General features: G+C 41.7%; 1 protein-coding gene across 2 annotated transcripts; it reads left to right on the forward strand.

The window, feature by feature from the left end:
- LOC132406167 (E3 ubiquitin-protein ligase TRIM21-like) lies at nucleotides 1-27,486 on the forward strand. 2 transcript variants are annotated; one of them, XM_059991459.1, is made up of 6 exons: nucleotides 1-625; nucleotides 3,098-3,193; nucleotides 7,347-7,580; nucleotides 11,134-11,156; nucleotides 15,466-15,611; nucleotides 16,541-27,486. In XM_059991459.1, the coding sequence occupies exons 1-6, from the start codon at nucleotides 62-64 to the stop codon at nucleotides 17,116-17,118; spliced, it is 1,641 nt and encodes a 546-aa protein (XP_059847442.1). In that variant the 5' UTR covers nucleotides 1-61; the 3' UTR covers nucleotides 17,119-27,486. The 2 variants fall into 2 exon arrangements, with proteins under 2 accessions (XP_059847442.1, XP_059847443.1); XM_059991460.1 differs by having other exon boundaries at nucleotides 7,347-7,460.
- The last annotated feature ends 257 nt before the right edge of the window (nucleotides 27,487-27,743 follow it).

Raw genomic sequence — 27,743 nt, forward strand, 5'->3', positions numbered from 1 at the left:
TGGCCGTTATGCTCCGCGCTGGAGCTGCCACGGTTTCACTTTCAGTTTCCGCGCTGGGGCGATGGCGGAGTCTCTGCCGCCAGTGTGGTTGGAAGAGGAGCTGACCTGCCCGATCTGCCTGCAGATCTACACCGACCCGGTGATACTCAACTGCAAGCACAGCTTTTGCCACGCTTGTATCGAGGAGTCGTGGAGGGAGCCGGAGTCAGGCCTCTACTCCTGTCCAGAATGCAGGGCGAATTACAGGGAGAGGCCTGTCTTGAAGAGGAATTTCAAGCTGGCGAATATAGCTCAGAAATACCAGGCGGTGAACGGAACTCCGGTAGCTCTGCCCTGCAATTACTGCACCAAGAAAAAACTGTCAGCTGTTAAAACCTGCCTGAAGTGCGAAGCCTCGATGTGTGCCAAGCACCTCAAGCACCACCGGGAGAACGCTGTGTTCAAGAACCACCCTCTCATAGACCCCACTGCCGACATGTCGACATGGAAGTGCCTGGAGCACAAGAAGCTGCTGGAGATCTATTGCAAGGATGACAAAGTTTGCATCTGCTGCCTCTGCCCTGTGGTGGGGAAGCACAAGAACCACAACTGTGTCAGCATCAGTGAAGGGGAGCAGGAGCTGCGGGTATGCCCGGGGTTTTATCTGTACGGCAGGGCCTCGGTCGGTAGCGATTTGCTGGCGTGCACAAAGCCAAGGGCCAGACTGCACCACTGCCAGATTAATATTAAACATTTGTAAATGACATTGAATGAAAATGTAATGTTTTTAGGCCACAAGCTAGTTTTGATCAGGTTTGCAATCCCCCCCCCCTCCCCCCCCGGTACAGCCTATTCATCTGAAATGTCATTCAGGAATTTGCAGTTCCCATAAAACATCATTTTTAAATTAAGTGGCACAGTTAGTATCATTTCTCTTTTTACACTGCAGGCGGTTCTGATGTACCGATGATGAAAGGCCATTAAGTAATCAGACATTTCACAGGAATCTAGTCTGTCAAAAAATTGCCACCGAGCTAAAGAAGAGTATTGGGACAGGACAAAGGGCCTTCCTTACAGGTGAAGCAGGAGGCTTGGAGGTAGGGGAACTTCCTGAGTTTGGGATGTTCACAGCCAGAAGCTAAAGCTGTAACTGGATGTATGTAATCCCACCCGATGCCTGATTGAATTTGTAATCCAGAAACTTGTTCAGGAGGTTTAGGAAGTAACTTCAGCTTTCAGGGTGGACTATGCCAGTGACCCAGAACAGATTTGCTGGTTGATGTGGAAAAGCTGGTGGTGCCTTTACTTTTATCCCAACCTCCACAAATAAGTTGTAAGTTTTAAACTAGATTTCCACTCAGCTTCACTTTCTTTCACTGACCAGCTCCAAACTGAACTAATAGGAACTCTCAGTTTTCTTGACCATTCGTATTCCAGTTTCCTGCTGTTACAAGCTGGATATAAACAAGTTCAGGTGTTTTTTTTTTAAATCTCTGCCTCCTTCAACAGATCCCCACGATGACCTTTCCATCTGAACATGACAGCTCCCACACCATTGTATTTCTTCCACACAGTGTTGTATCAATAATCCTATTTAAATGTGACATTATTAGTTATTACTTGGAAGTTGATTTAAGCAACCTGTCAGACGTAAGTTGCTTTTAGTGTTGTTCGCAAGAGCTAGTGGATAGATAGAGCAGTAAGCTACTAGAACTTGATGTTATATGAAGCATCTTTTATACGGCTGCTGAGAGTATATTGTACGCACACACACACACACACAAAACCACCCCCCCACATGACCACCACTCCACTCCCTTTGCAATTTTTGCTTATTTCTTTCTCAATTCCTGCTAAAACAATTGTTTACATTTACATTTATATTATTTATTATTATATTGTAATTTGCCCTTTACTGGCCTATTGTCTTGTTTATTAATTATTGTACTGTCTTGCACGGTTTTGTGCGCTTTATGTAGTCCCGTGTAGGTCTGAAGACTAATGTAGTTTTGTGTTGTTTCACGTAGTCTAGTGTAGTTTTGTGTAACACCATGGTCCTGGAGGAACGTTGTTTTGTTTTTACTGTGTACTGTACCAGCAGTTATGGTTGAAATGACAGTGTAGTGCAAGTCCAGATCCAGCACTTTTGATAAGGTTTTAAAAACATCTTTCCAAAAATTCTCCAACTTTATGTAAGACCAAAACGTGTGAGTTAAAGTGGCTGCCTGAGTATTACATCTATCACAAACAGGGTTAATATTGAGAAAAATACGGGCTAATTTATCCTTTGACATATGTGCCCGATGCATCAAGGAATGACGGGCACAAATAGATGAAGTATTTACCAGATGAAAAATTTTACTCCATTGATTCATAAATTCAATAACCATTTATAAATTGTATCTATTGATGCTTTTTGGAGTGGTTTAACCAAACTTATTTACGGCTATTTTTGGGATTATTTCATCGGAAGTAGGATATACTCCTGCTTCTGCTCAGCGGACCATAGACTTTTCAACCTTATTGGCTAGGAAAGCCACTTTACTTAAATGGAAGGACCCCAACCCTCCTACCGCCTTTTATTGGCTTTCCTCTATCACGTCCTGTTTAAGTCTAGAGAAAATAAGAAGTCGGACATTGGACACATCCTTTAAATTTGAACAAATCTGGTGACCTTTTATTCAATATTTTCATATGATCTGATTTTTGTACTGATTCTCTTCCAACCATTTTTTCAGAACCTTGGATTTGATCAGAGAGTCTCTCTTCTCTTGGTTTTTCTCTCAGGATGAATTATTTCTGTTTAGAGTAGTGTTTTTTTTCCTCTTCTATATAAAAATTTCTAATAGTCCTTCCTGTCTTCATAAATTGATGAGGAGAATTATACATTCTATATCAAATTCATACTTTGTAGATCAACACTATGTATGATTCTGATTTTGTTTATTTTACCTTCTGTACATACTGTTATTGACATATATACCGGAGATACTCTCCTCTTGTTTGTATACACACTTTTAAAAAAAAATCAATAAAAAGATTGAAAGAAGAAAAGATTCTCACTTCTTCCTTCTCCACCTCTGCCTCAGATTTTTATTTATCTTTATTTATGTTTTAGGATCATTTGCAACAGCAGATAGAAAAGGTCCGGGCTAATACAACCGCCATCCGGTCTGGCATTCTGCACCTCCAAGCACAGAGGGATAATGCACAGGTAAGTGTGTTTCCTGTGATGATCTTGGTGCTTTAAGTGGATTCGCTTGTGTTTGTCAGATGAGAATTGTCTATGTGAAAAGAGAAGATGCTGGAAATACTCAGCAGATCAGTCAGCATCCAAGTAAAGAGAAACAGTTAATTCTTCAGATCAGCAATCCTTTGCTGGACTTCTGCCGGTTTCTCAGCACCCTGACCTGTTGAGTCTCTAGCATTTTCTGCTTTTATTTCAGACTTCCAGCACTTGCAATTTGTTGATTTTCATGAAAGACCCAGTGTGATACCATAAACACAAGAGATGCTGCAGATGCTGGAAATCCAGAGCAACACACACAAATTGCTGGAGGACTTCAGCAGGTCAGGCACTATCAATGGAAGTGGACTAACAGTAGATGATTCAGGCTGAGATCTTTTATCAGGACTGGAAAGGAAGGGGTGTGATGCCAGAATAAAAATGCCTTCATATCTTAAGTGGCAGTTTTGAAAGTCTGGCTGAAACCACACTGGAAAAATCAAACTAGTCCAAGATAAAGTGACTTAATCTCAATCACCAGAAGTTCTCCCCATTGTACATCTGGGAAGGCTTATATTAGTAGAGTCAGCAAAAATCTGCTACAGGCAAATGATGTTTTCTTAATCTGAACCAGTTATTTTTTTGAGGTCATGGTGTAGATTGACAAGAGGAATGCATCAGTTAGACAGTGGCACTGTAGTGGAGTGTTCAGCATGATGCTTTACACTACCAGTGACCTGGGTTCAATTCCTGCTGCTGTCTGTAATACTTTCTCCCCGTAGAATGTGTGTGTTTCCTCTGGGTCTCCGGTTTCCTCCCACAGTCCAAAGACGTTTTGTTTTGGTAGGTTAATTGGTCATTGTAAATTGTCCTGTGATTAGGCTAGGATTAAATTGGGGGTTGCTGAGCAGTGCATCTCGAAGGGCCGGCTACTGGCAACGTAGAGAAATAATTATTTCAAGGACAAAATTTGAGCTGTTATGTTTTGGAATATAGGTTTGGAGTCAGTTGGGCTCCCCAGCTTCGTCGTTAGGACATTGCTTTATTTTAATAAGTATTAAAATATGGATATCTGAATGCTGTGTTATTTTCAATACTTGGACATCATATAAATAGTGATTAGAATAGTGAGTGACTACAAGGGGATATAGTCTGTCAAGTTGGCCAGCAATACAGAAACCTGTGAAGAGATTCTGACAGAAAGGATGAAATGAAACAATATAGGTGCAGCAAAACAGTTTGAGAGTGTGCAAGAATAGAGGAACCTTTATGTAAAGGGACAATATAGTGGCATGGTAAATGGTCGAATGTCCTGTCAGGTATGTTCGGAACAGGCGCTACAACTGTGGCTGAACCTGGCCTGTTTCTGCTCTGTACTAGACTTCCTGGTGGTGGCTGCAATCTGTGGTAGAGCAGAAAGATAGGCCAAGAAATGCGGTTAGGCACCACTGTTTATTTGTACTGCTGCACATCCGAAAATCACTTCCTTCCGTCTTTCAAGGTTGAGTCATGCTGCTGTGGAAATACAGGTTACAGATGGCCACACATTATCATTGCACAAATAAAGTGCGAGTGACCAGGAAATTAATTCACATCAGGCACTCCTGGAAGTCAAGCTTTTATAATGTGGCAGCATTATCGAGTGGAGGCATCAGTGAGCAAGTTCCAGCCCAGAGCTGTTTTTAAACTTGCCTGTGCTCCATGAGTGTACCTCTTCCATGGTTGGAGTCAGCTTGATCTCCAACCACTCTTACACCCATCACCTGGGATCCAGTCTCCAGCTGTCAATCTCCTAACCCCTAAATACTTGATCAATTCAAATATAGTTTACTATATAATTTACTCCAATGTACTGACCAATATAATCATATACTTACAATATAATTTACTCCTTTACTCTCTGGAGAGAAGGAGGATGAGAGGAGACATGATAGAGGCGTACAAGATATTATGAGGAATAGATAGAGTGGACAGCCAGCGCCTCTTCTCCAGGGCACCACTGCTCAGTACAGGAGGACATGGCTTTAAGGTAAGGGAAGGGAAGTTCAAGGGGGATATTAGAGGAAGGTTTTTCACTCAGAGAGTGGTTGGTGCGTGAAATGCACTGCCTGAGTCAGTGGTGGAGGCAGATACACTAGTGAAGTTTAAGAGACTACTAGACAGGTATATGGAGGAATTTAAGATGAGGGGTTATATGGGAGGCAGAGTTTGAGAGTGGGCATAACATTGTGGGCTGAAGGGCCTGTAATGTGCTGTACTATTCTATGTTCTATGTAATTCCCTTTGACCCCACATGACTCCAAGTCAACCCCTGCCTTCTCTGTCCCTTCCAGTTGCTTCCTGCCCACTCATGCTGGTCCAGACCTGGCCTAGTTTTCTTTGTGCCCTAAGGAAAGTGTTGACTGGCAGCCAGTGCCTTGGGGGTCGGAGAGTACTGAGCATCAGAGCAGTGTTCCTGAGACTGAAGTGGCCTCTGACTAGTTGTGCTACAACCCTTTCCATGAATTTTTAATGGAGCAATCTCGATCATTGCAATGCTGACTGTCGACACTTACAGATTTCATTAAAAACAAACTTGCTTTTCAAAGAACTAAGAATATGTGATGAACTGATCTGTACAGATAGCATGCAAAGCAAAGTTTTTCCACTGTACCTCAGAACACATGACAATACTTAACCAACTTTCTTAATGTACAAGGGGTGATTGATAAGTTCGTGGCCTAAGGTAGATGGAATCAATTTTAGAAAACGTAGCACATTTATTTTTCAACATAGTCCCCTCCTACATTTACACACTTGGTTCAGCGGTCGTGGAGCATACGGATCTTGGACCTCCAGAAGGTGTCCACAGATGGGTGATTGATAAGTTTGTGGCCTAAAGTAGAAGGAGATGAGTTATTAACTTCAAACTTTCTGCGTACTCACTTAAAGAGTTGAACTGCACATGCATGCAAGGAGAGCTGTATAACTCATCTACCTTAGGCCACAAACTTATCAATCACCCCATGCTGTGGACCACTTCTGGAGGTCCAAGTCGACGACTTCTACAAAGAAGGGATCCGTTTGCTCCACGACCGCTGGACTAAGTGTGTAAATGTAGGAGGGGACTATGTTGAAAAATAAATGAGCTAGGTTTTCTAAAATTGACTCCTCCTGCCTTAGGCCACAAACTTAATCAATCACCCCATCGTATACTACTTTTTTCTACTTTCGTTCGTAACTTATTTATTGTTGCTTTAGAGTGCACGAAAGCTCCAGTAGAAAGTCGAGTTGGTTGCTTGGCTTTTCATTTTCTGCACTAGCTTTTCTGTTTGGCTGGAGGTTAGTGAATCTGTAGTGTTCACTGCTGCTGACGGCTGTGGAGGCCAAGTCATTGAGAATATTTAAAATGGAGGTTGATGGGTCCCGACTGGTCAGAGTGGTAAAGGTTCCAGGGAGGAGGCAGGAGAAGAGGGATAATAAATTAGCTGTGATAGAATGGTGGAGCAGATTTGTTGTGCTGAAAGGCCTATTGTATCTTATGATCTTGTAGCAGATCCTTCTGATCCATTTATATCCATGTGATCAAACAACCTACTAACCCGTAAGCTTTTGGAACGTGGGAGGAATCTCGAGCACCCAGAGGAATCCCCCACGGTCGTAAGGAAAATTACAAACTCCTTGCAGACAGTGACAGAATTGAACCTGGCTCACTGGCACTCTAATGGTTATTGAGTGATTCTCTAACTCTTAAGTGGTTCTGCGGAAGTACCGCTCTAGTGGTTACGCTAACCACTAAGGTTATGCACTGCTCATATACCTTGTTTGTTTACTCTTTCTGGTTTTGCAAATCTTTATGGGAGGGCAGAGTTGATAAATTACCTTGGGATGGGTATTATCGTACAACAGGAAAAGACTTTCCTCTTACAGGATTTGATCTCCACTTTTTCCTTTGTGTGCTGTCTGGTGCAAATGCCACTCAGCACATTTACATCTTTGTCAGACCTCAGATCTGCCCCGTTAGCCTGTTCTCCCACAAGTCATTCACAAGTAACATTTAGAGCACTAATCTAGGGGTTCTCTCAGTGCAGATTCTGTCAGGGAGAACATCTTGAAATCAAGTGGACGACAGTGTACTAACCGATGCATTTCCATTTAACAGAGCCTGATCAGAGAAAGCAAAGCCAAAGTTCAGGAGAGGTGTAATGCTCTGCGGAGGTACTTTGAAAATGAGGAAAAAGAAGCATTGAAGTATCTCGACACAGTCCAGAACCAGGTGACACAAGAAATTGATGCACAGATTTCTGCACTGGAAAACCAAATGGAACTTTTTGAGAAAAATATGGATGATTTCAGTAATCTTTTAATGAAGATAGAAAAACTAGTTTTCATACAGGTAGTGGCATTTGCACTTTATTCTTCTTTGTGGATCAGAAACCGTGCAATTTTATGCTTTAACTTATTTTCCCTCAAAGTGATGGACCAGGCAAGGCATTAAGAGCATTTGTTTGTGGTCCACTTGTCTGCTTTTTATCTACTACACAAGGAGTTTATCTGTTTTAAAAAAAAAATACTTCTTTTGTTTAGTATGTTTAAGAGTCACAGAATAGTCCTTTTCTGGGCTGAAATGAAACAGCCTTGAGACCTATAATCGTTCCAGACAGGGCAAGGAAGAAATCATTTGAGATGCTTCTAATATTGGAAGGAGTTGACAGGGTATTTAAGTCATGAATGGAAGTGAATCCAAAAGAAAAAAGGCACTTAAAAATATAATTTCAAAAATCAAACTGAATTAAAAACACTTACAGGAAACACAGACATAGGATATACAACACAGTATGAGCCCTTTGGCCTACAATGTTCTGCTGGCCTGTGTAAGCCTACTTCATGATCAATCTAACCCCATCTTCCGACATAGCTCAGAGACCTCCATTTTACTTTCATCATGTACCTATCTAAATGGCCCTATTGTATCAGCCGCAACTTCCACTGCCAGCAGCACATTGCAAGGACTTACTATTCTCTGTGTTTAAAAAAAAACTCTGACATCTTCCTCTAAACTTTCTCTGCTCACCTTAAAAGAATGTCCTCTAATATTAGCCATTGCCTCTCTTAGAAAAAGGCACTGGCTGTCCATTCCACTGTTGACCTCTGCCTTTTATAGTTTTATATACCTCTGTCAAGTCACCTCTCATTCTCCTTTGCTCTAAAGATAAAAGCCTAGCTTGCTCAACCTTTCCACATAAGACATGTCCTCTAGTCCAGGCAGCATCTTGGTTAATCTCCTTTGCACCCTCTGAAGTTTCTACATCCTTCCTATGAGGCAAACAGAACTGAACACAACAAACATTTACAAAATTTTCCTGCTTCCTCTTTAAATATAGTGAATTCTGGTTAGTTGGGACATCAGGGCCAGTACATTTTGGCCCAATTAAGTGGCTGCCCCAATTAGTCAAAATAGTTAAAAAGGTATAAAAAAAAGACTGCCATTTAACTGAGTAACAAATTATTTATTTAAATAAAATGCAGGACTAACTAGGACACTACCAGTGCTACTACAGTACTATAAAACACTCTGTTGGTTCCTAATAGTTAATGACGGAGAAATTCATCTGGTGTCCAGGGAGAGGTAGCACCTCTGGTGAAGGGGCTTGTCCATTTTGGGGCAGCTCACTTAACTTTGGTTAGACGCTCAGCTCTCACCTGTGGCTCCAAGTAGTTGGCTGCATGCAACAGTGGCCACACCTTGGTACTCTGCTTCGACAGGAGGGTTCATGCAGGCGAAAGTAGCCGGTAGGCCTCATATCCCAGTAAACTAGGGGCATGATTGTCTTAGCGTGTGAAGTCAGCTACGGCGGCATGGGCAGATGAGATCCAAGGTGGTTCTGCAATGTTTCGTGGAGAGAGGAGGGCAAGAAGTCACCTTGGTTATCCACTGCGACCAAGGAAGACCCTAGTTTGTGACAACTGCTCACACCACTAGGCACAGAATTCTGAGGTCGCAAGAGTGGGACTGTTCCCTGATAATGGTTTTTCCACTTTAAAAACTCTACCGCATAGGTTTCAGTGTCATTGTCTGATACGACAGTCAGTCAACATGCTGCTGTGTTCTTTTGATTGACTTAAGTTAACAACATTAGTGCAGACACCTTCTGCAAATAATGGACTGCCTACTTACAGTGCTTACAACAATATCCTCCAAAGCTTCGTTTTCATTTTAGCATTCAAGGTGATTGTTGATAACTTCAAATCCTTTGTAGTTCCTAAACTGTTGAAGTAGTGAAATCATTTCACTTCTTCACTCCTGGCTGTTTCTGGCATCTCCAAGTCTGTATGCTTGAAATCACAGTGCGCAAAACAATTCTAAATTGTTGAACTGCTTATTTCTCGCCAACTGTCAGTGACCAGCATCACTTTTTTAGAACCTAAGCACGCAACTGATGCTCATTGAGAATTGCTCGCTCTATGCATGGTGTAGTGTCTAATGGCCACACAAGTTCATGTGACTGATGCTCATTAGAAGCTGTTTGGCAATGTCTCTTGTCCCAATTAAGCAGCACAGTGTCCCAAATAAACAAAGGGAATCACAATTATTTTCTCAGTTTTTGTTCTTTAAGAATTGCCCCAAAGCTGCCCTGATTAACCAATGGCTCAACTAACCAGCATCCACTGTATTAAATTACTTTTTTTTAATCAATAAATGGAGCACCAGCAGTATTCCCTTCTCTTTGGAAATGCTCAAAGTTATCAATGACCAAAGGCTTATCAGAAATCTGTTCTAAATTATTCACTGCAGACTTAACCAGAATCCATTGTACTCCAATGATCCAGCCTTCACAATCATCCAGGGTAACAAATTCCAGATATTCACCACCTCCTGTGAGAAGTGGTTGCAACTCACTTCACTTGTAAATGGCAACCACATCTCCTTGTTCAAGTTATGCCAGCAGTGGAAGTATGGGAAAAAGCCCAGTTGGGGGTTACAGACCTGGGATCAACTGGGATGTTCAGTAGGGAGTTGAATGCTGATTCGGAGAGATGAGTGTTGAGGTATGTAGAATGGGTGTGGATCTTAGATGAATAACATAAACCCCTTAATGATGAGGCCAGCTCATGGGATCTGTGGAATTGCTGTGTCTGCCATATTCTTAAACTGAATTGTATCTTGGAACGTGGGCTTCTGATTTTCAAGTATGGCTCCTCAGTTCTTGAGCTGCAAATGTCATGCTGGCAGAATGTTTGATTTAAAAAAATTTTTTTTTTAGGAGTTAGAGCTTTGTTGAACCTTTTAGACGTGCTTTTTGGTGTCTGGCTATGATTCATTCTTACTTTCATTCTCACATCCAGATAGTCACTTCCCTTTCCATGGTGACATCTTGGCTTTTCCTTAAGGACCCATACTCAGGCCTCTTTTATTTCTTATCTTCATATTACAACAGAATTTAGCATTAACATTGGATTACACACCAATTTCAAAGATATTGTGCAACTCTAACTCAACAAAGCCTCTCTCATTCACTTCTGTCCATCATCTGTTTCAACACTCTTCTGGAATGAAATACTGGGAAGATCAAAACCATTGTCCTTGGTTGTGTTACAAGTTTTACTCCTCTCTTCCCCAGAACCATTCACAAATTTGAGAAAATATAAACATCTGACCACATAGTCATCAGTAAAAGTGTCTTTCTTCTGTCTGGCTGACTCACCCGTATCTCAGCTCCCGTTGAAATCATTATCCAGAGCTTTATTGCTTACAGACATCACGATTCCAATGCAATCCTGGGTATCAAGTGAGAGATTTCAGTGACTTGTTTGCACTTATGCTAAGTATATCCAAATGAAACCCCAATCATAAATTAATACCAATTAGTTTTCCTTAATATAACTGTTTTATATTTTGATGAAGGTCTATAAATATTAAAGTTAATTATTTTATCTAATTGTTTCAGGGTTTTAATTCAATGAGAACAAGGTAAGTGAAATTTTCTTTCCATTCAATTAAATTGCTTAGATCTCTAAAAAGTATTATGTAGCCATCAGTATAACCTATTATTTAAAGGTATTATTATACACACAGTGATCACTTTGTTAGGTACAGAAATGGCAGCTAGCGTGGTCGTCTGCTGCTGTAGCCCATCCGCTTCAAGGTTCGACATATTGTGCACTCGATGCTTTACTGCATAGCATTGTTGTAATGTGGTTATTTGAGTTGCTGTCGTCTTCCTGTCAGCTTGAACCAGTCTGGCCAATCTCCCAGCTCTCCAATTCATGCGGTGTTTTTGTCCACACAACTGCCACTCACTGGATGTTTTTGTCTTTTTTTCAAACACAATTCATTCTCTGTAAACTGTAGAGACTGTTGTGTGTGAAAATCCCAGGAGGTCAGCGGTTTCTGAGATACTCGAATCACCCCATCTAGCACCAACACTTCACGATCAAAGTCACTTAAGTTACATTTCTTCCCCCTTTCTGGTTTGGGCTGAACAGCAAATGAACCTCTTGGACCACGCCTGCATGCTTTTATGCATAGAGTTGTTGCCACATGATTGGCTGATTAGATATTTGCATTAACGTGCGGTGTACCTAATAAAGTGGCCACTGAGTGTATGTTACATGCTGCCAATTGTACAACCTCATATGGACCAGCTTTTGAAATAAAGTGTTGTATCAGTTAAGTAATCATATTCCCTCTTAAGAATCTGAACTTGCTGTATGAAGAATTTGTTCAATAAATGCAAGATGTAATTATTGTTGAATCAGGAACTTTTAGGTTGAAAGGTCACGACAGGAATCTTGGCTGACATTTAAGGTTGATTTTGAGAAGATGTTGATCGTGGTCAGAACTGCCTTTTTAGATGTTAAATCTCGCTGCCATTAACCATTTGCAGTGATGGTTTGAGCATAGCTAATTCTTAACCTCATTCTGGCCAATATTTTATCCCTTAAATCCCCTGCACCCACTCCCATCAAATTAAAGATGCATTTTAAATAATAAGTAACAGTGGGTGAGGAAAAGAGTTCCAAATATTGATTTTGTTAGCTGTGTGATGAATAGATAAATAAGCGAGAAGTCTTTAAGGGAGAAATTTGACTTTGGTTGTTCAAGGTAAACTCGTATGATTATTGGCTGCTAGATGGGCAAATAGTTCCTAACGTGAGAAACTGAGTGAATGCCATTTCTGGCTGTCCTTATTTTGATAATTGTATAGTCTGGCCTGCTGAGCGTGTCCTATGTCCTACAGCCTTGCTGTTAACACCGCGTTGCACAGATAAAGAAGCATAATCTCCTTAACCTACCTTCACTGATGAATTTGGACTTGACTTATTAAAGCGATTCCTTTTCTTCTGCCCCAGTAGCCCTTCCCCAATAGCTTCTTTCCACTGAAACAAACTTGTTTTGTCTCTCTCTCAGTTCTGAAACAAGTCCCGAAGCTAAAACGTTATTTGCTTCCTGTACCACAGGTGCTGCCTGACCTGCTGAGCATTTCATACCATTACTGAAGGCAGCGTTTTCCAGATTCCAACCATATGCTGCACTTTTTTTTTCTTATGCTACTCTTAATTCTCTTCCCCTTTATTTTGTTCCTGTGACTCTTCTCGTCCATCCACTGGAACAGCTTCCCACTATTCACTGTGTCCAGACCCCTAGGCATTTGATTTATTTCCATCATATGTCCCCTCAGCCTTTCATCCTTCCTATAAACAGAATTAAACACACTACTCCAGTTGTGTTTTGTATAGGTTCAGCAGATCTTCCCTGCTTTTATATTCTCTGGCTCGATTAGTTAAACCTAGAATTGTGTATATCTTATCTCATCCTGCCCATTCACTGTTTTGTGTGCACACATCCTCTCCCAGCTCCCTCTGCTTCTGTGCCCCTTTAAGGACAGTAGCCTTTATACCTCCTCTCCTCGTCCTTCCTAGCAAATTCTATCACTCCCATTTCTCCGCGTTTGCCCGCTCTACTGTTTCTGTCCTGCTGTAGTTTATTACTTTCCGTTTTGCATCCCACGAATTGAATTATGGCTTGTCATCGCTAGTGCTACTAAGTAATATAGACAGAAAGGACAGTGGCCCAGTAATGATCGCTGTAGAACCTCCCTTCAGTCCAAAAAACAACCATTCGAGATTCAATGTAAGTTTTATTATCAAGGTACATATATGCCACCATTTACAACCCTGAGATTCATTTTCATATGAGATTCATATGTGGGCATACTCAATAAATCTATAGAATAATAACCATAACTGAATCAGTGAAAGACTACCCAACTAGGGTGTTCATCCACAGTGCAGAAGACCACAAACTGAAAATACAAAAGGCAGCAATAATAATAAAAAAAATAAATAAGCAATAAATATCAAGAACATGAGATGAAGAGTCCTTGAAAGTGAGTCCATTAGTTGTGGGAACATTTCAATGATGGGGTAAGTGAAGTTAAGTGAAACTACCCCTATTGTTTAAAGAGCCTGGTGGTTGTGGAGTAATAGCTGCTCCTGAACCCAGTGGTGCGAGTCCCGAGGCTCCTGTACCTGTTGCCTCAGGGCAGCAGAGAGTAGAGAGCATGGCCTGGGTGGTGGGGGTCCCTGATAATGGATGCTGCTTTCCCTTCTTTATCAGTCTTTTTAATTGAGTTTCGAGTAGATAATCAGAACAATGATAATGATACAAAGAGATGGGGATTGCATTAATAAAGGTTAACGTATACAGAAACAGACTCCGAGTAACGTGCATAATCTAAGCCTCCCAAAAAACAAAATGAAAACAGAACAAACAAAAGGTGGGCTGTCATGTTTCATCGGTTAATATCGTTATTTTGTGGCGACCCACTTCCTAGCGCACTCGAACCGGCTCACAAATAGCCAGCGCGCCGGCACAAAGGCCAGTCCCAAAAGGGCGCTAGGTCTGCTTCACCAACAAAGGGAAAAGCCTGCAGGGGATTGTGAGTACGTGCCTCCTACAGCATCCGCGCCCGGGGAGGGCGGGATCAGGGAGGCTTTAAAGCAAGGCTGTGAAGTTCAAATAAAATCTTCTTTAACTGCAGTTTACCGACTCCGTGTCATTATTTTAGCGCTGCGTGTAGCACACCGCTACAATTTGTCATTAACTCCGCTCCTCTAAACACAAACAAAAAGTTATGGAGAAGGATTTGGAAAAGGTCAGTTTACATCACATGAAAATGTTGAATAAATGGCCTTCACGTTTCTTCAAATTTAACCGAAGGGTCGATAGTGCCACTCCTAATTTTCTCCAAATTTAAACATGTTATAGTTTGGGAAAACTATTGAAATGTAGTAGGGGGATTAGAATCTTTCCATTTAAATAAAATGGATCTTCTGGCTATTAATGTAACAAATGCAATCAAAGGCAAGCTGAAGGGGATAATTGACTAGAGTCCATCATTGGTAATCCAAAAATTGCAGTAATAGGATGAGGTGGTAAATCAATATGCAAAACTGCTGAAATAATATCAAAAATATCTTTCCAATATTTTTTAAAAGAGGGCAAGACCAGAACATATGTGTCAAGGAACACTTCAGACTTACATCTGTCATAGACAGGATTTATATAACAATAAAAATGAGCTAACTTACCTTTGGACATATTGGCCCTATGAACCACCTTAAATTGTATCAAAGCGTGTCTAGCACACATTGAAGAAATGTTAACTAGTTGGAGAATTTTCTCCCATTTCTCTATAGGTAAAGATACCTGAAGTTCTCTTTCCCATTCATTCTTAATTTTATCAGATGTAACTAGATGTATTTTCATAATCAGATCATAAATAATTGCTATTAAACTCTTCTGATAGGGGTTTAAACCTAAAATTATTTCTGTGACAGCATTTCATGTAGATGTGCTCAGTGGTGGAGAGGGCTTTACCTGTGATGTACTGGGCCATATCCATGACTTACTGTAGGATTTTCTGTTCAATGACATTGGTGTTACCATACTAATCTGTGGTGCAGCTAGTCAGTATACTCTCCGCCATGCATTGATGAAGTTTGTCAGGGTTTTAGATGTTATGTTGAATCCCTGCAAACTCCTAAGGAAGTGGAGGTGCTGCCCTGCTTTCTTTGTAATTGTACTTAAGTGCTGGGTCCAGGACAGGTCCTCTGAAATAATAACACCACGTAATTTGAAGTTCCTAGTTCCAGCCCAACAGTTTTATAGTTGAATTTTGTGATGAGGTCCTTATTATTTATTCAATAAATAAGTTTCACTTAATTCTACAGTACACCCAAAATATTTTAGAATATCCTCTGCAATTTTTTTGTAGAATAAAAGAGGCATCTGAACCACTAGGGCCACAGCCTCCACCTCCTGATGTCAGTAAAATCACAGCAGATAAAGTAAACTGGATACAGAAGCAGTATGAACTGGTATCCCGGCTTGAAAAGGATCGAGACGTAATGGCATCTGTGTGTAAGTACAGTACTGCTTGTTCTGTGTTATGTGAAGTTTTCCAGTAAAACCATATTTGGTTAAAAATGTGCTCCAGGAAAGTTACCGTGTTCTCTTTGTTAGTCCACTGTGCCAAAAAATAAAGTCCAGGGCAGTTTAAACACTGACATTTTTTTCAGTCCTGTCCAGTTCAAACATAGTGTTCTCTGCCCCTAGAGCAGGCAAGTTCTGCTGCGGTTGTGAGGTGCTCTCTTGCCTGAGACGTTGCCCTTGTAGTACAGGCAGGGTGAATTAATTGCTCCCCGTTTCTGGCAACTGCATGGTGGTGCATTTAGCTGTGCCACAACCTCATAGCACCAGAGACTTAAGTTCAAACCTGACCTCAGGGGCTCTCTGTGTGGAGTTTGTGGCAAGGATTTGCTGCTGCACAGTTGTGTTTCAATGAGACCAAAGATGTTATGTGCAGATGATCTGGGCCTGCACGTCCGGTGTGTATTCAGGCCTTGCTATTTTGGCTGTTGCAGTGATGGTGAAAGGAAACTCTGTTCACTGTGGACAGGGGAGAATCAGAGTACCCCACGTTGCTGGGAGAATATTGAATGGCTGGTATCATACGTGAGCCATGCATGTGTAAGTGAATTTCTCTCCAGGGTGTATGCACCCACCCCCTTCCTCATTAATGTTCCTCGGGCACGTTCGGCATATAGCAGGCAGAAGACCTGGAAGCAGTTTTGTGGCATTTCTCAAAGATGCACAGTCAGCATTGTGCTAAGGTGGTAGAACTTTTAGGTCAGAATTGTTGTCAAGCATAGTCAAGTAGCCACTGCATTTAAATAAATCAGCAGCATTGATTTGAAGATTATATAAGGCAAGATTTCTGCACTGTTATGATGTGATGAGAAACATTTTTCATAGGCGCATGATTTACTCGGGTGTTGCTTTGTTTGCAGACGGACAGACACCGACTCTAGATATGGAGACCGCTCATCGCAGTGTCCTTCTGTCAGATGATAGGCGGTTGGCTTCTGGATCCCGGTCCAGACAGCCCTACCCGCCCTCTCGGAAAAGATTTGACTGCTGGGGGCAGGTACTCTGCTCCGAGGAAATCAACGGCGGTCGCTCTTACTGGGAGGTGGAAATTTCAGGAGTTCATGGCAGATGGGCGGTTGGGGTCTGTTACGGCAGCATAAAGCGAAAGGGGAGGAATAAGGAGTGTGTGCTGGGAGAGAACAATAAATCCTGGAGTGTGGGCTCTGGAAGCAGCAGTAGTTTTTGGAGCTACCTGTCAGGATCATGTTCAGTTGTCGCCCTACACAATGATAATGTTACAGATCTGACTGTTCCAATATTCTCTAAAGTGGGAGTCTTTGTAGACTTTGATGCTGGAATAATTTCATTTTACAGTGTATTGGACAGCAAACTAAACCTGATATGCACATTTCAGCAACAATCATTCTCTGAGTCTCTTTACCCAGCTCTGAAAGTTAGTGATTGGAATACATCACTGAGAATATGTTCTCTTAACTGAATAGTTGATCTTTTTTTTTAAAACCATGTTTTCCTTAAGGCTCTTATTAAAGTAGAAAACAAAGTAGGCTGGTTATTCCTTTTTGCATTGAACCTTGAAATGCAAGTTGGTAGGAGGTAAGAGTGGCCTTGTTCACTCTCCTCAGAATGAGTCCACCAACTCCTCACTGGGGGGGGAGGGGGGAGCTCCCATTCTGTGGAAGAAATTCAATTCTGCAGGCGGCACATGCTTCATGGCATCTGTGATCATTGATAGGGGCTCAATACCCATTGCTGCCTGTAAGGAGTTTGTACGTTCTCCCAGTGACTGCATGGGTTTCTCCCTGGCACTCTGGTCTCCTCCCACATTCCAAAGACATACGATTAGGATTAGTGAGTTGTGAGCATCCTATGTTGATGCCGGAAGCATGGTAATACTTGCGGCTTCCCAGCACAATCCTTGCTGGTTGATTTAATCCAAGCAGCACATTTCACTGTATTATGTTTTGAGGTACTGTACATATGACAAATAAAGCTAATCTTTTATCTTAAAAAAAAAAGGGAAGTTTACCTAGCTACCAACAATATTCCAGGAAAACTTAGTTTAAAAGTTTCAAGTGTTGGAAGAGTTGGTAGTTACCTAATCAGTCAGCAGAATCTGGTTAAATATCTTGACAAAAAAATGTAAACCATGGAGATGATGTAGAGCAAATACTGATTCATTGCCAGCACTAGTCTCAGATTAACTATTTTTCTTATCACTTTTGTTTGAAATGGGAAGAGGAGATTACCCGAAGATGATTTTTGGTTTGGAACTCCATTAACTTACAGAATGAATGATGGTTTGGAACTCCATTAACTTACAGAATGAATGATGGTTTGGAACTCCATTAACTTACAGAATGAATGATGGTTTGGAAGCTATTGTTCTAAGTTGGCAGTTCAATGCTGAACCTCTTCTGTTTCCACTTGGGTGGATGCCAGGTCTTCGGCCTTGTCTTGGATTCTTGTTCCACCATCTTCCATCGTATTTGTTCAAGCTTGCTATCTTAAATTCAAGTCTGTTGTACTTCAGCCCTCCTGAACTTGTTGGTTTCTTTTGCTTGAGAACTTTCCACCCAGTTCTCCTTACAAATTCACCGTCTTTCCATTCAGGATTACTGCTGACTTTTTAGATGGTGAAATGTGACTTCCTCACCATCAAATGTCACTGTTACCTGTCGTGTGAGAGAGCTATCCTTGGGTCACCTGCGGTTGTACCGTCATCTGAGATCATGGCATTTTTTAGACTTCCACCATTCTTCCAGTCACTGCAGACTTTAAATTGTACCAAAGTTCTCCAGAGCTTTGGCAAACTTGACGCCGTTACTTGTCTCTGAGCTATGGAGCAGGTTTTCACTGTTCTCTTGGCTTGGTCTCAATTGCCCTACTTTCCTGGCTGACTTGTTCTCTGTTGCCTCTCAGCAGTGTTAAATGTAGAGCTAGATATCCTATTCCCAGCTCCCTGAATCTACTTCTTTATGACCCACTGCCCATTGATCTAAGTGTAGCTGGCATATCTCCTAGAATTGCCTTTATTGGAGTCTTCCCTTCCCATCCTGTGTTATCCTGCTCCCAGGCAAGGTTATCCTAAAACTCTTGCTACTTTGGTACCAACAATAATTACTAAATGATATGATTTTAAGAAGGGTGGGAGGAATTGATGAAAACGTGAGGAGAATAAAATGGAGTTAGTCTAGGGTTGGTATAGATGAATGGTTGATGGCTCGCCCAGACTTGGTAGATTGATGGGCCCGTTTCCGTACCTCTGAATATACAGGAGGGGGCAGACCTGGGTTTCAGGTGCACACATCTTCGAATCTGATTTGACGGTTCATAAAGTAGTGAATAAAATGGGCTGGGTTTTAATTACAAGTTTGGAGAACCACAGCCAGGAAAAGGTGCTTATTGTTTTAATGAAAGGACCCTCTAGATCAGCTGTAAGGTATCCAATTCTTGGTACCACACTGTAGGAAAAATGAGAATGTTTTAGAGAGGATCCAGGGAGATTTATTAGAAAGGTTCAGAAATGATGTGAGTAGACTATAGAAGCTCAGAGCAAAGGTAGATAGAGGGATAAATGATAAAATGCTTAAAACCTTTTAAGAGTTCAGACATAAATAAAGAGAAACTTCCCAGTGGCTGAAGCGCCAATAAGCAAAGGCTATGGGTTTAGAGCCTTTGGGAGAGAATGTGCTGAGTGGGTGGTGGACACAGATTCAGAGACACCTTTCAGTAGGAAAGTGAATAAATACTTGAAAGAGAAGATATGCAGCAATAGGAGAATGAATGGGATCAGGGACTAACTGGGTTACGGTGTTCGTGGGCTGATGAAAATGATTCAGCGTTCATTTATCCACCCGATGACTCCGATCATCAGTTGTTGTACTGTGTAATTATCTCCATGCTATCAAAATGAATGACTCACTGATGTCACAGCTTGATCATGACTCCTTCAACTGAATACCAGACTGATTGAAGTGAACATCGTTGCCCTCTGTTTTTAAATTGCTCCATTGCCATTGGGCACGATCCTTCACTTTGATACCCAATTCACTTTGTGTGATTTCTTAACGTCCTGATTAATCAGGAATGAACTTTCCCATCACGGAAACTGCTAATTTCCTCCTTCCTGGCAGCTTTTTCCTCTGTTGTACTTCAGCCCATTCTTAAAATATTTTCATTCAGATAACGTGAATGAGAAGGAAACCATTTGACTTTAGGCAAATATTATTGGTCTGGTCAAGAAGTGGAGGGAGGAGCAACAATGCAAGAGAATACAAAATAAATGGAAGAATACATTTGCTTAGTGTGGAGGGAAAAGATACCTGGAATGTGCACCCTTGTATCCTTAAAGGTAGTAGGACAAGTATATGGTTTTTTAAAAGAAGTATGTGATGCCATCCTTAATTAACTGAAGCACTGAATAATCGTCCATAGTCAGGATTCTGAAGAAAAGCTTGTAGTTTATGTTTGTTAGGCCACAGGTTGAGTAAAGTGCACACTTCTGGCCAGCATATTACAGATGATATTGGAGAGGGTGCAGTGAAGATGTACGATGATGTTTCCAGTGCTGGAACAAAATAGTTTTGAGGAAAGTTGAAATATGCTGGGGAATACTTGGACCAGAAGAAGAATAGATGGTCTTAATCGATGTATACCAAATCATGAAGAGCCTCAAAAGAATAAGTTGGAAAATTGGAGCGAATGGGCTATAAATCAGGGGTTAGATTCAGATAATTGGTGGAAGGATTAGAAGAAAAGGTGGAACTGGAGGAAAGCACTTTTCAGTAAAGAGAACGCAGGGTTCTGAAACTTATTGCCGGAAAGGTTGGGTGGGGGGGGGGGGGGGTGTGGGGTGGAGTGCAGAAATTCTGTTTACATTTAAAAAGTATCCGAATGTGTACCAGAATAACTGTTACCTGCAGACTAGTAGAAGGAATGTTGGATTGTGAGATTAGCTTGGATGTTTTTCTTTTTGACTGGCAAGGACACAAAAGCCTCCCTTTGCATCATAAATGTTCTGTGATTTCTATCAGTCTATATCTGCCTGTGGAATAACAGTGCAGCTCTATTTTAACCTCTTTGAAGGAGCGTGAGGATTTGTTAATTGGAATTTTTTGTTTGCTATTCTTGTTGGTGAACAGCAGAGGGTGGTGTTGCTTCTCCAAACTTGTTTTAACTGGTCTAAGAAACGTTGAACTGTTTAGGTGGCGACCACTGCTGTCACTCAAAGTGGCATTTGTTTTTCCCCCCCCTCATTTGCTAATGTAAGTTGTGCCTGAATTAAATGCAGACACTCTGGATATCATTGTAGTCTTATTTTAAAGGAAATATTAACTGCTCTAAGGATATATAATGCCACCTGCCATTAATGTCCAGAGCTGTACTATAAAGTAGGCTGTCAGTAAAGAAACCAAGAAAGAAATTAAATGAAAAACTTCAGGTCATAAGATTTTAAGAATGAGCATATGCAGCGGATTCTAATTAATTGGGACACCTACATTTTGGTAAGTTGCTGCCACATTTAAGACTTAAGGTTGTTTAAAGTCATTTTCAGTGTAAAGGAGGACAAAGTAATTGTTAGTCTGGATCCGATGCCGCACAAAGAACAACACAGTAATAATTTTAAAAATATAATAAATATAAATACATAAGATAGCATGTATATATAGATTAATCGTATGTCCATAAAGTGACACCAGGCACAGGAAACTATAGAGTAGTGGTTGGGGGTGTGGAAGGGTGGGTTAGTAGGTGGAGATGTTGATCAGCCTTACTGTTTGGGGTAAGTAATTTTATGAGTGTCTGGTAGTCCTGGTGTTGCTATGCAGCCTCCTCCCTGATAGGAGTGGAACAAACAGTCTACGATCAGGGTTGGGGTGGAGCGGGAACCTTCATGATGTTACTGGCCCTTTTCCAGCATCTTTCTAGTGTGTATGCCCTTGATGCTGGGTAGGCTGTTGCCACTGATGCAACAGGCATTTTTGACTACCCATTATAAAACCCTTTTGTCCGCCGCAGTCCAGTTTCCATTCCATGAATGATGCAGCATGTTTGGATGCCCTCTACTGTGCATCTGAGGCATGATATGAGACATGCTCTGTTCTTCAGCCTCCTCAGAAAGTAGAGGCGTTGGTGAGCTTTCCTGATTGTGTACAATGTGTCCTGGTAGCATGAGAGTTGTGCACTGCCAGGAGTTTAAAACTGCTCGCAGTTTCCGCTGCTGAACCGCCAGTGCAAAGAGGGGTGTGGGTGTTGCGAGTTCTCCTGAAGTCGTTAACCATCTCGTTTGTCTTGTTGACATTTGCCTGTCACCAGGTTTTGAGCTATTCCACCTCCTCTCTGTAGGCTGTCTCATGACTGTTGGTGATGAGTCCCACAACTGTCCTGTCATTGATGAACTTGGCAATGTGATTGCCCGTGTATTTGGTCATACGGTCACGTGTACAACAGTGGGCTCAGCACACGGCCCTGGGGGGGGGGCACCTGCGTTGAGGATGGGGAGGGAGGAGCAGTTGTGTATCCTGACTATCTAAGATCCGTTGGTTAGGAAGTCCAACAGTGGGGCATTTAGACCGAGAAGTTTGTTCACCAAGGTCTGTGAGACAATAGTGTTGAATGCCCAGATGAAATCCAGGGACTGCTTTCTGACGTTTACGTCCTTGTTTTCTAGGTGTGTCAGGGCCAGGTGCGTGACAGGTGCTGTGTTGGTGAGGGTCCAGTGTGGCAGGAATGGAGTTTGTGATGTGTACTATTATCAGCCGTTCAAAGCACCTCATGATGATTGGCATCAGTTGCACTGGTGGTGGTTGTTCAGTTCTGAAGGTGAAGAGTTTCTTTGGTACAGGGGTGACGGTGGCTAATTTGAAGCATGTGTGGTCAATATGGATGAGTGACGTGCTGAAGATGTTAGTGAGCTGGTGAGCACATGCCTGGTGTGCTCAGCCAGGGATGTTGTCTGGCCCAGCTGCCTTACAGGAATTGACTCTGTAGAGTTCTGTTGTCTGCTGCTGTTACAGATGGTTCACTTGGGAGGAGGGTAGCTGTCGTGGCTGGCATTGTGTTGCATTCCTCGAAGCGTGCATAGAAGTTGTTTAGGGTGTCAGGGAGGGAAGCGTCACTAGTGATTTTACTTGTGTAGTCAGTAATGCCCTTGATAGCCAGCCACAGGTGCCGGGGATCATTATTAGATGTTCCTGAATTTTTGAGCATAGGTGGTCTCTGCCCTCTTGATGCCTACAATAAGATTTCCCCTGGCTGTTCTGAGAGCTGTTCTGTCAAAAGGATTGCAGGCAGCGCCCCGGGCTTTTAGTAGGGAGCACATCTCAGTATTCAGCCAGGGGTTCTGCTTGGACTGTGAGCTAACCGTTCTTGAAGTACTAATGTCGTCTATAAACTTACTGATGTAGCTGGTGTATAGATGAGGCCTATTCTTTAACGATAGTCTCTTCTGTATCTGTGGGGGCCTCTTTGAACATCTTCCAGTTAGTCTATTTGGAATAGTCCTGAAGCATAGGGATTACCTAATTAGGTGATGGTCCTCTTGTTTCTATAAGTTTCATGGAAGCCGGTTTCATGGAAATGGATAAAAATGTATTAAAAAAAACGCAAACTACCATTTAACTGAGTAGCACGTCAAGTATTTAAATGAAATACAAATTGAGTTAGAACAGTACCAATACTACAGCAGTACTGTAAAAATGTGTGTTAGTTCCTAATAGTTATCGATATAGGAATTCATCCCATATACACTGCCATGTTCCTTTGATTGACTAAATGAACAAAATCAGTGCAGACACCTAGTGCCGTTAATGGACTGCTTCATTGCCATCCAGCATGAAGTAGCGTCATCATCCAACAGTACCTTTCCTGGCATCCTGTGTAGTCATTAGCTCAAGTGCAGGCAGTTGTGTAAACTTTTTTTCGTTTGGTTAGTGTAGATTCTTCTCCTGGCATCTTGGCCAGGGTCTGAAATTTTTAGAAGACAAAATGATCAAAAGTCGTTGCTTTTGGAATTGGTATCCATTGGCCCAAATGGAAAAATGCAACACAAGAGCAGGCAACTGACGCTGTTTAAAAACTGTTTTCTCTAAGTACGGTGTACTGTCTAATGGCCACACAGGTGCACCTGGCCGTCTCTACTTAGAAGTAGTTTGGCAGCAGTCTCCTATCTCAAATAAGCGGCATAGTGTCCCAAATAAACGCAGGGAATCCCGGCTGTTTTAAAGGTCAGTTCTTGTTCTTTAAGAGTTGTCCCAAATCAGTGGCTGTCAATTAACTGATGGCCTAATTAACCAGAATCCTGTATATTTAATGCTTAGATTCACTATTTATATTTTAATACAATATTTGCTTCTGTTTAAGGAAACTAATGCCCAAATAAAGGTGGTGCAGTCTGATAGGTCACACAGCTGTCTTCACTTGCAATTACACCATAAATCTGTGGCACATTATCATCTGCTGCTGCCTACTGTAAGACATGAGAGATGCAGTGTGTCCCATTCACCATCTGGGTTGACGTGTCCCCTGTTTGTATTGCAACTGACAATTTCACCTGCCAGCTTGGCATTACCTTTGGCATGAGTCCTGTAGTCAGGAGGATATGGCTATTGATCCAGCAAGAAATATTTGTTCTTCTCATTTTTCTAACCGTGAATCACCTGTCAAGCTGGATGTCTGTCAATGTGCCGGGAGCACATCTTCTCTGCCTAAAATCTCATGGGTTTTTAGCAGGGGTCTTGTTTATTAACCAACTGCACCAGAGGTTTGTTCTGGAATGGTATTATTCCCATTTGAGGATCTTAAAACATAACCAGCAGCTCTGTTTGTTTATTCCACTTACTGAAGAAACAGAAGAGATCCCGTCTCCTACGTAACTTCCTCATCTCTGGCTCCACTTTCTCTCTTACTCCTAATCTATTAGGATAAACTAAACAGGATAGTCAGATGGCTGCTTGCATCTAATAAGTTTGCAGCGTCTACCTAACCTCACATCATCTCCAATTTAAATCTATGGGCGATTAGAATACCGAATGACAGGAAAGGGGATTCAAAACTTGCTCTTCCCTCCAGTTAAAATACAGTCATTAGAGATTGTCTCCAGCATTCTGCCTGCCTGGGGACCAATGATAAGTGAACCCCTCCCTTACAGAGGAACAGCCTCGTGCTCTCTTCATCAACTGTAGGCTCCCCATATGTTGTTTGGGATGTGTTTAAGCCTTAGAGCAATCGATAACTGTTCATGTTACACGTGGCAGCCTTGTAAACAAATTATTTCTGAATATATTTATGATGGTGCTAAAGAACAACTTAAGTACTCAAGATTTATGAAATATCAGTTATTTTATGACATTTAATTTCTGCATAAAGTGCATGTTGCTGCATGTTCTATTTTTATATGTTGCTTCTGGTCAGTGGTGAACTCAGAGTGTGGCTGTCTGATGTGTGAGTCTCTCCGCGGGAGTTACTCAGCAGTTCCATTTCTCCACTGTTCATGGAAGTTTTCTTATGAAAAAAATATTTCTTTATATACATTTTTAAAGATAGCACTGTTTGAGAAAATGCTGAAATGTTTATGATACAGACAGTACGATCAATAGCTAAGCCACTCTGTTGCTGATTGTCAGCAGATATCAATGTTACACTGTGGGTAAGCTGTTCACTCGAGCAACACGATGGGAGATGACCATAAAAAGTCAAAATAAATATGCTGAGAACGTGATGTGTTTCTGACACCAGCCTCTGTGGTTTTTATAAGTTGGTATACAGAGGAGCCGGTTTCTTCATAAGACTGATCAGTAGACTGTCCATGTACGCCACCACAAGCACAGAAATAAACACAATGGAATTGGGTAAAGCCGTTTCATTATCCTCAGGGATATTTGTAGCAAAGTGTTTTTTTTCTCTGATGGAAATTATGCACGAGTTATTTAAAAGATTTCTACCAGACCGAGGCAGAGAATCCAAGAATATTTAAAAGGAATAAAAGTTTGTGCTCTACTCCTGTTCCTGGTGGTTGAGCTGTTGCAAGCCAGTGCTGTAAGAACATGCAGCTGATGTTTCCTGTTCTCGTGGAATCATAGAAGACTACATCACAGAAATAAGCCCCTCAGCCCATCTAGTCCGGGCTGAACTATTACTCTGCTTAGTCTCATCAATCTGCAGTTGGACCATGGCCCTCCATACTGTCCCATCCAATATCTCTTAAATGTTGAAATCGAAACCACAGTCACCACCTCCACTGGCAGCTTATTCCACACCCTCACCACCTTCTGACTGAAGAGGTTCCCCCATCATGCTCCCCTTAAACATTTCACCTTTTACCCTTAACCCCATGACCTCTAGTTCGAGTCTCACCCACCTCAGTGGAAAGAGCTTGCATTTACCCTATCTATACCCCTCATTATTTTGAATACCTCTATCAAATCTCCCCTCATTCTGTGCTGTAGGGAATAAAATCCTAGCCTGTTCAACCCTTCCAAATAACTCGGGTCTCAAGAACCGGCAACATCCTTCTAAATTTTCTCACCTTACTGATATCTTTACTGTAGGTAGGTGACCACAACTGCACACAATACAACAAATTAGGCAAAGGAAATCGTCATTGGAAACCAAAGCAACAGCACTGATCTACCAATGTTGAACTCCAGAACCACTACTAAAGTAGTAAGCTGTTCATGATTTTGATAGTAGTTCGACTGAGGGCATGTCAACATTCTCAACAGTCAGTGTGTCATATTTGGCAATGTGTACCAAGGTGTTAGCATTCCTGTCTGCCTGTTCTGAGAGACACTTGGAAATGCTACCTTCTGACAGTCTGGGTCATTTGAGTAACAAGTCTGAGGCCTTAAAACAAGTCTGCAATTACCTTGCAGTGCAGAAGTAGCATCTCTGGCAACTGATGATCAGTTCTGGCCTGAAGTGTAGTCAAGCTCGAGTTTATTATTGTATGTACAAGTACATGTGTCCACTGGTACAGTGGAAAGCTTTCTTGCCTTTCATGCATGGGTTGGTAAATCTCACTCAGTCATCAGCATTCTAGCCTCTCTGTTTTGGAAGTTCTGGGTTTAAACTCCAAACTTAATGCCGAGTTAGTGCCGTACTGCGGGTGCATCACATCGTTGCAGAGATGGGAGGAGTGAAGAAAAATAGTTTCGATGTCTCGCTCTGAAACCCATGGCGAGCCTTGACTGTCAGCAACAAATTGCATTGTTATTCACATGCTGTGAGATTCTGACGCAAATTAACTATGTGTGTGTCTACATTGCAGTAACGCCAAAAAGCAATTAATGTAACCCTCTTTCTTAAAAGGTTATCTTAAGGTTGTAATAATGTGCTATTTAAGGAGTAGTCTAATACAAGGTACACTACAATATGTTAATGACGTGATTAATATGATCTGTTCACAGAGAAATGGCAGGACATAATTGAACTGCTAATCATTTCTCTTACTTTGTGAGTAAGTTGAGGCTGGTAGGTAGCTGAACCACTTCTTTTTTAAAATAATTGGCTTCATGCCTGCAAGCCTTTGCACGTCTCAGCTACTGAATGGAATCCAGACATATCCCCAGTGAAAGGGCGGGGAATCAGAAAGTAGTCACTCCCTCACGTGTATCTCCTGGTGAACAGCCGCACAGCATTAACAGGGACCTGGATGTAGCAGTGCACACCAGGCTTCCGAAGAGGAAAGATACCAGACATAAACTCAAAATTAGAAAAACAGCAAGGTGTTTGAATAGACACTGTATTATGTATGTATCCTGAATTTTTTTTTATGATGGAAGTTTTTAATTGCTTGTATTTTATACCAAACAGTGGAATCTGCAAATTAAAAAAAAACATGACTTAGTAGTGTGTCTGATAGTTTTTCAGAGGGCAGTGATATAAAATTCACTGTTATGATAGAGTAATTTAAGCGCTGTAGCTATTGGAGTTACCCATTGTGCTGTGATACTACATTTCAGCTGACTGAAGAATACAGGCTGCACTTTCCTGGCTGAGTTCCCCCCGTTTTTACGTGTATGCACCACTCTTCACCATGAGGCTCCTTCCAGCCACAACGAACCCTAATGCATGACACAACCAGACTGAGTAATGATGAAATGG

The sequence above is a fragment of the Hypanus sabinus genome, chromosome 16 (assembly GCF_030144855.1).
Source record: "Hypanus sabinus isolate sHypSab1 chromosome 16, sHypSab1.hap1, whole genome shotgun sequence".
Taxonomy (NCBI): Eukaryota; Metazoa; Chordata; class Chondrichthyes; order Myliobatiformes; family Dasyatidae; genus Hypanus; species Hypanus sabinus.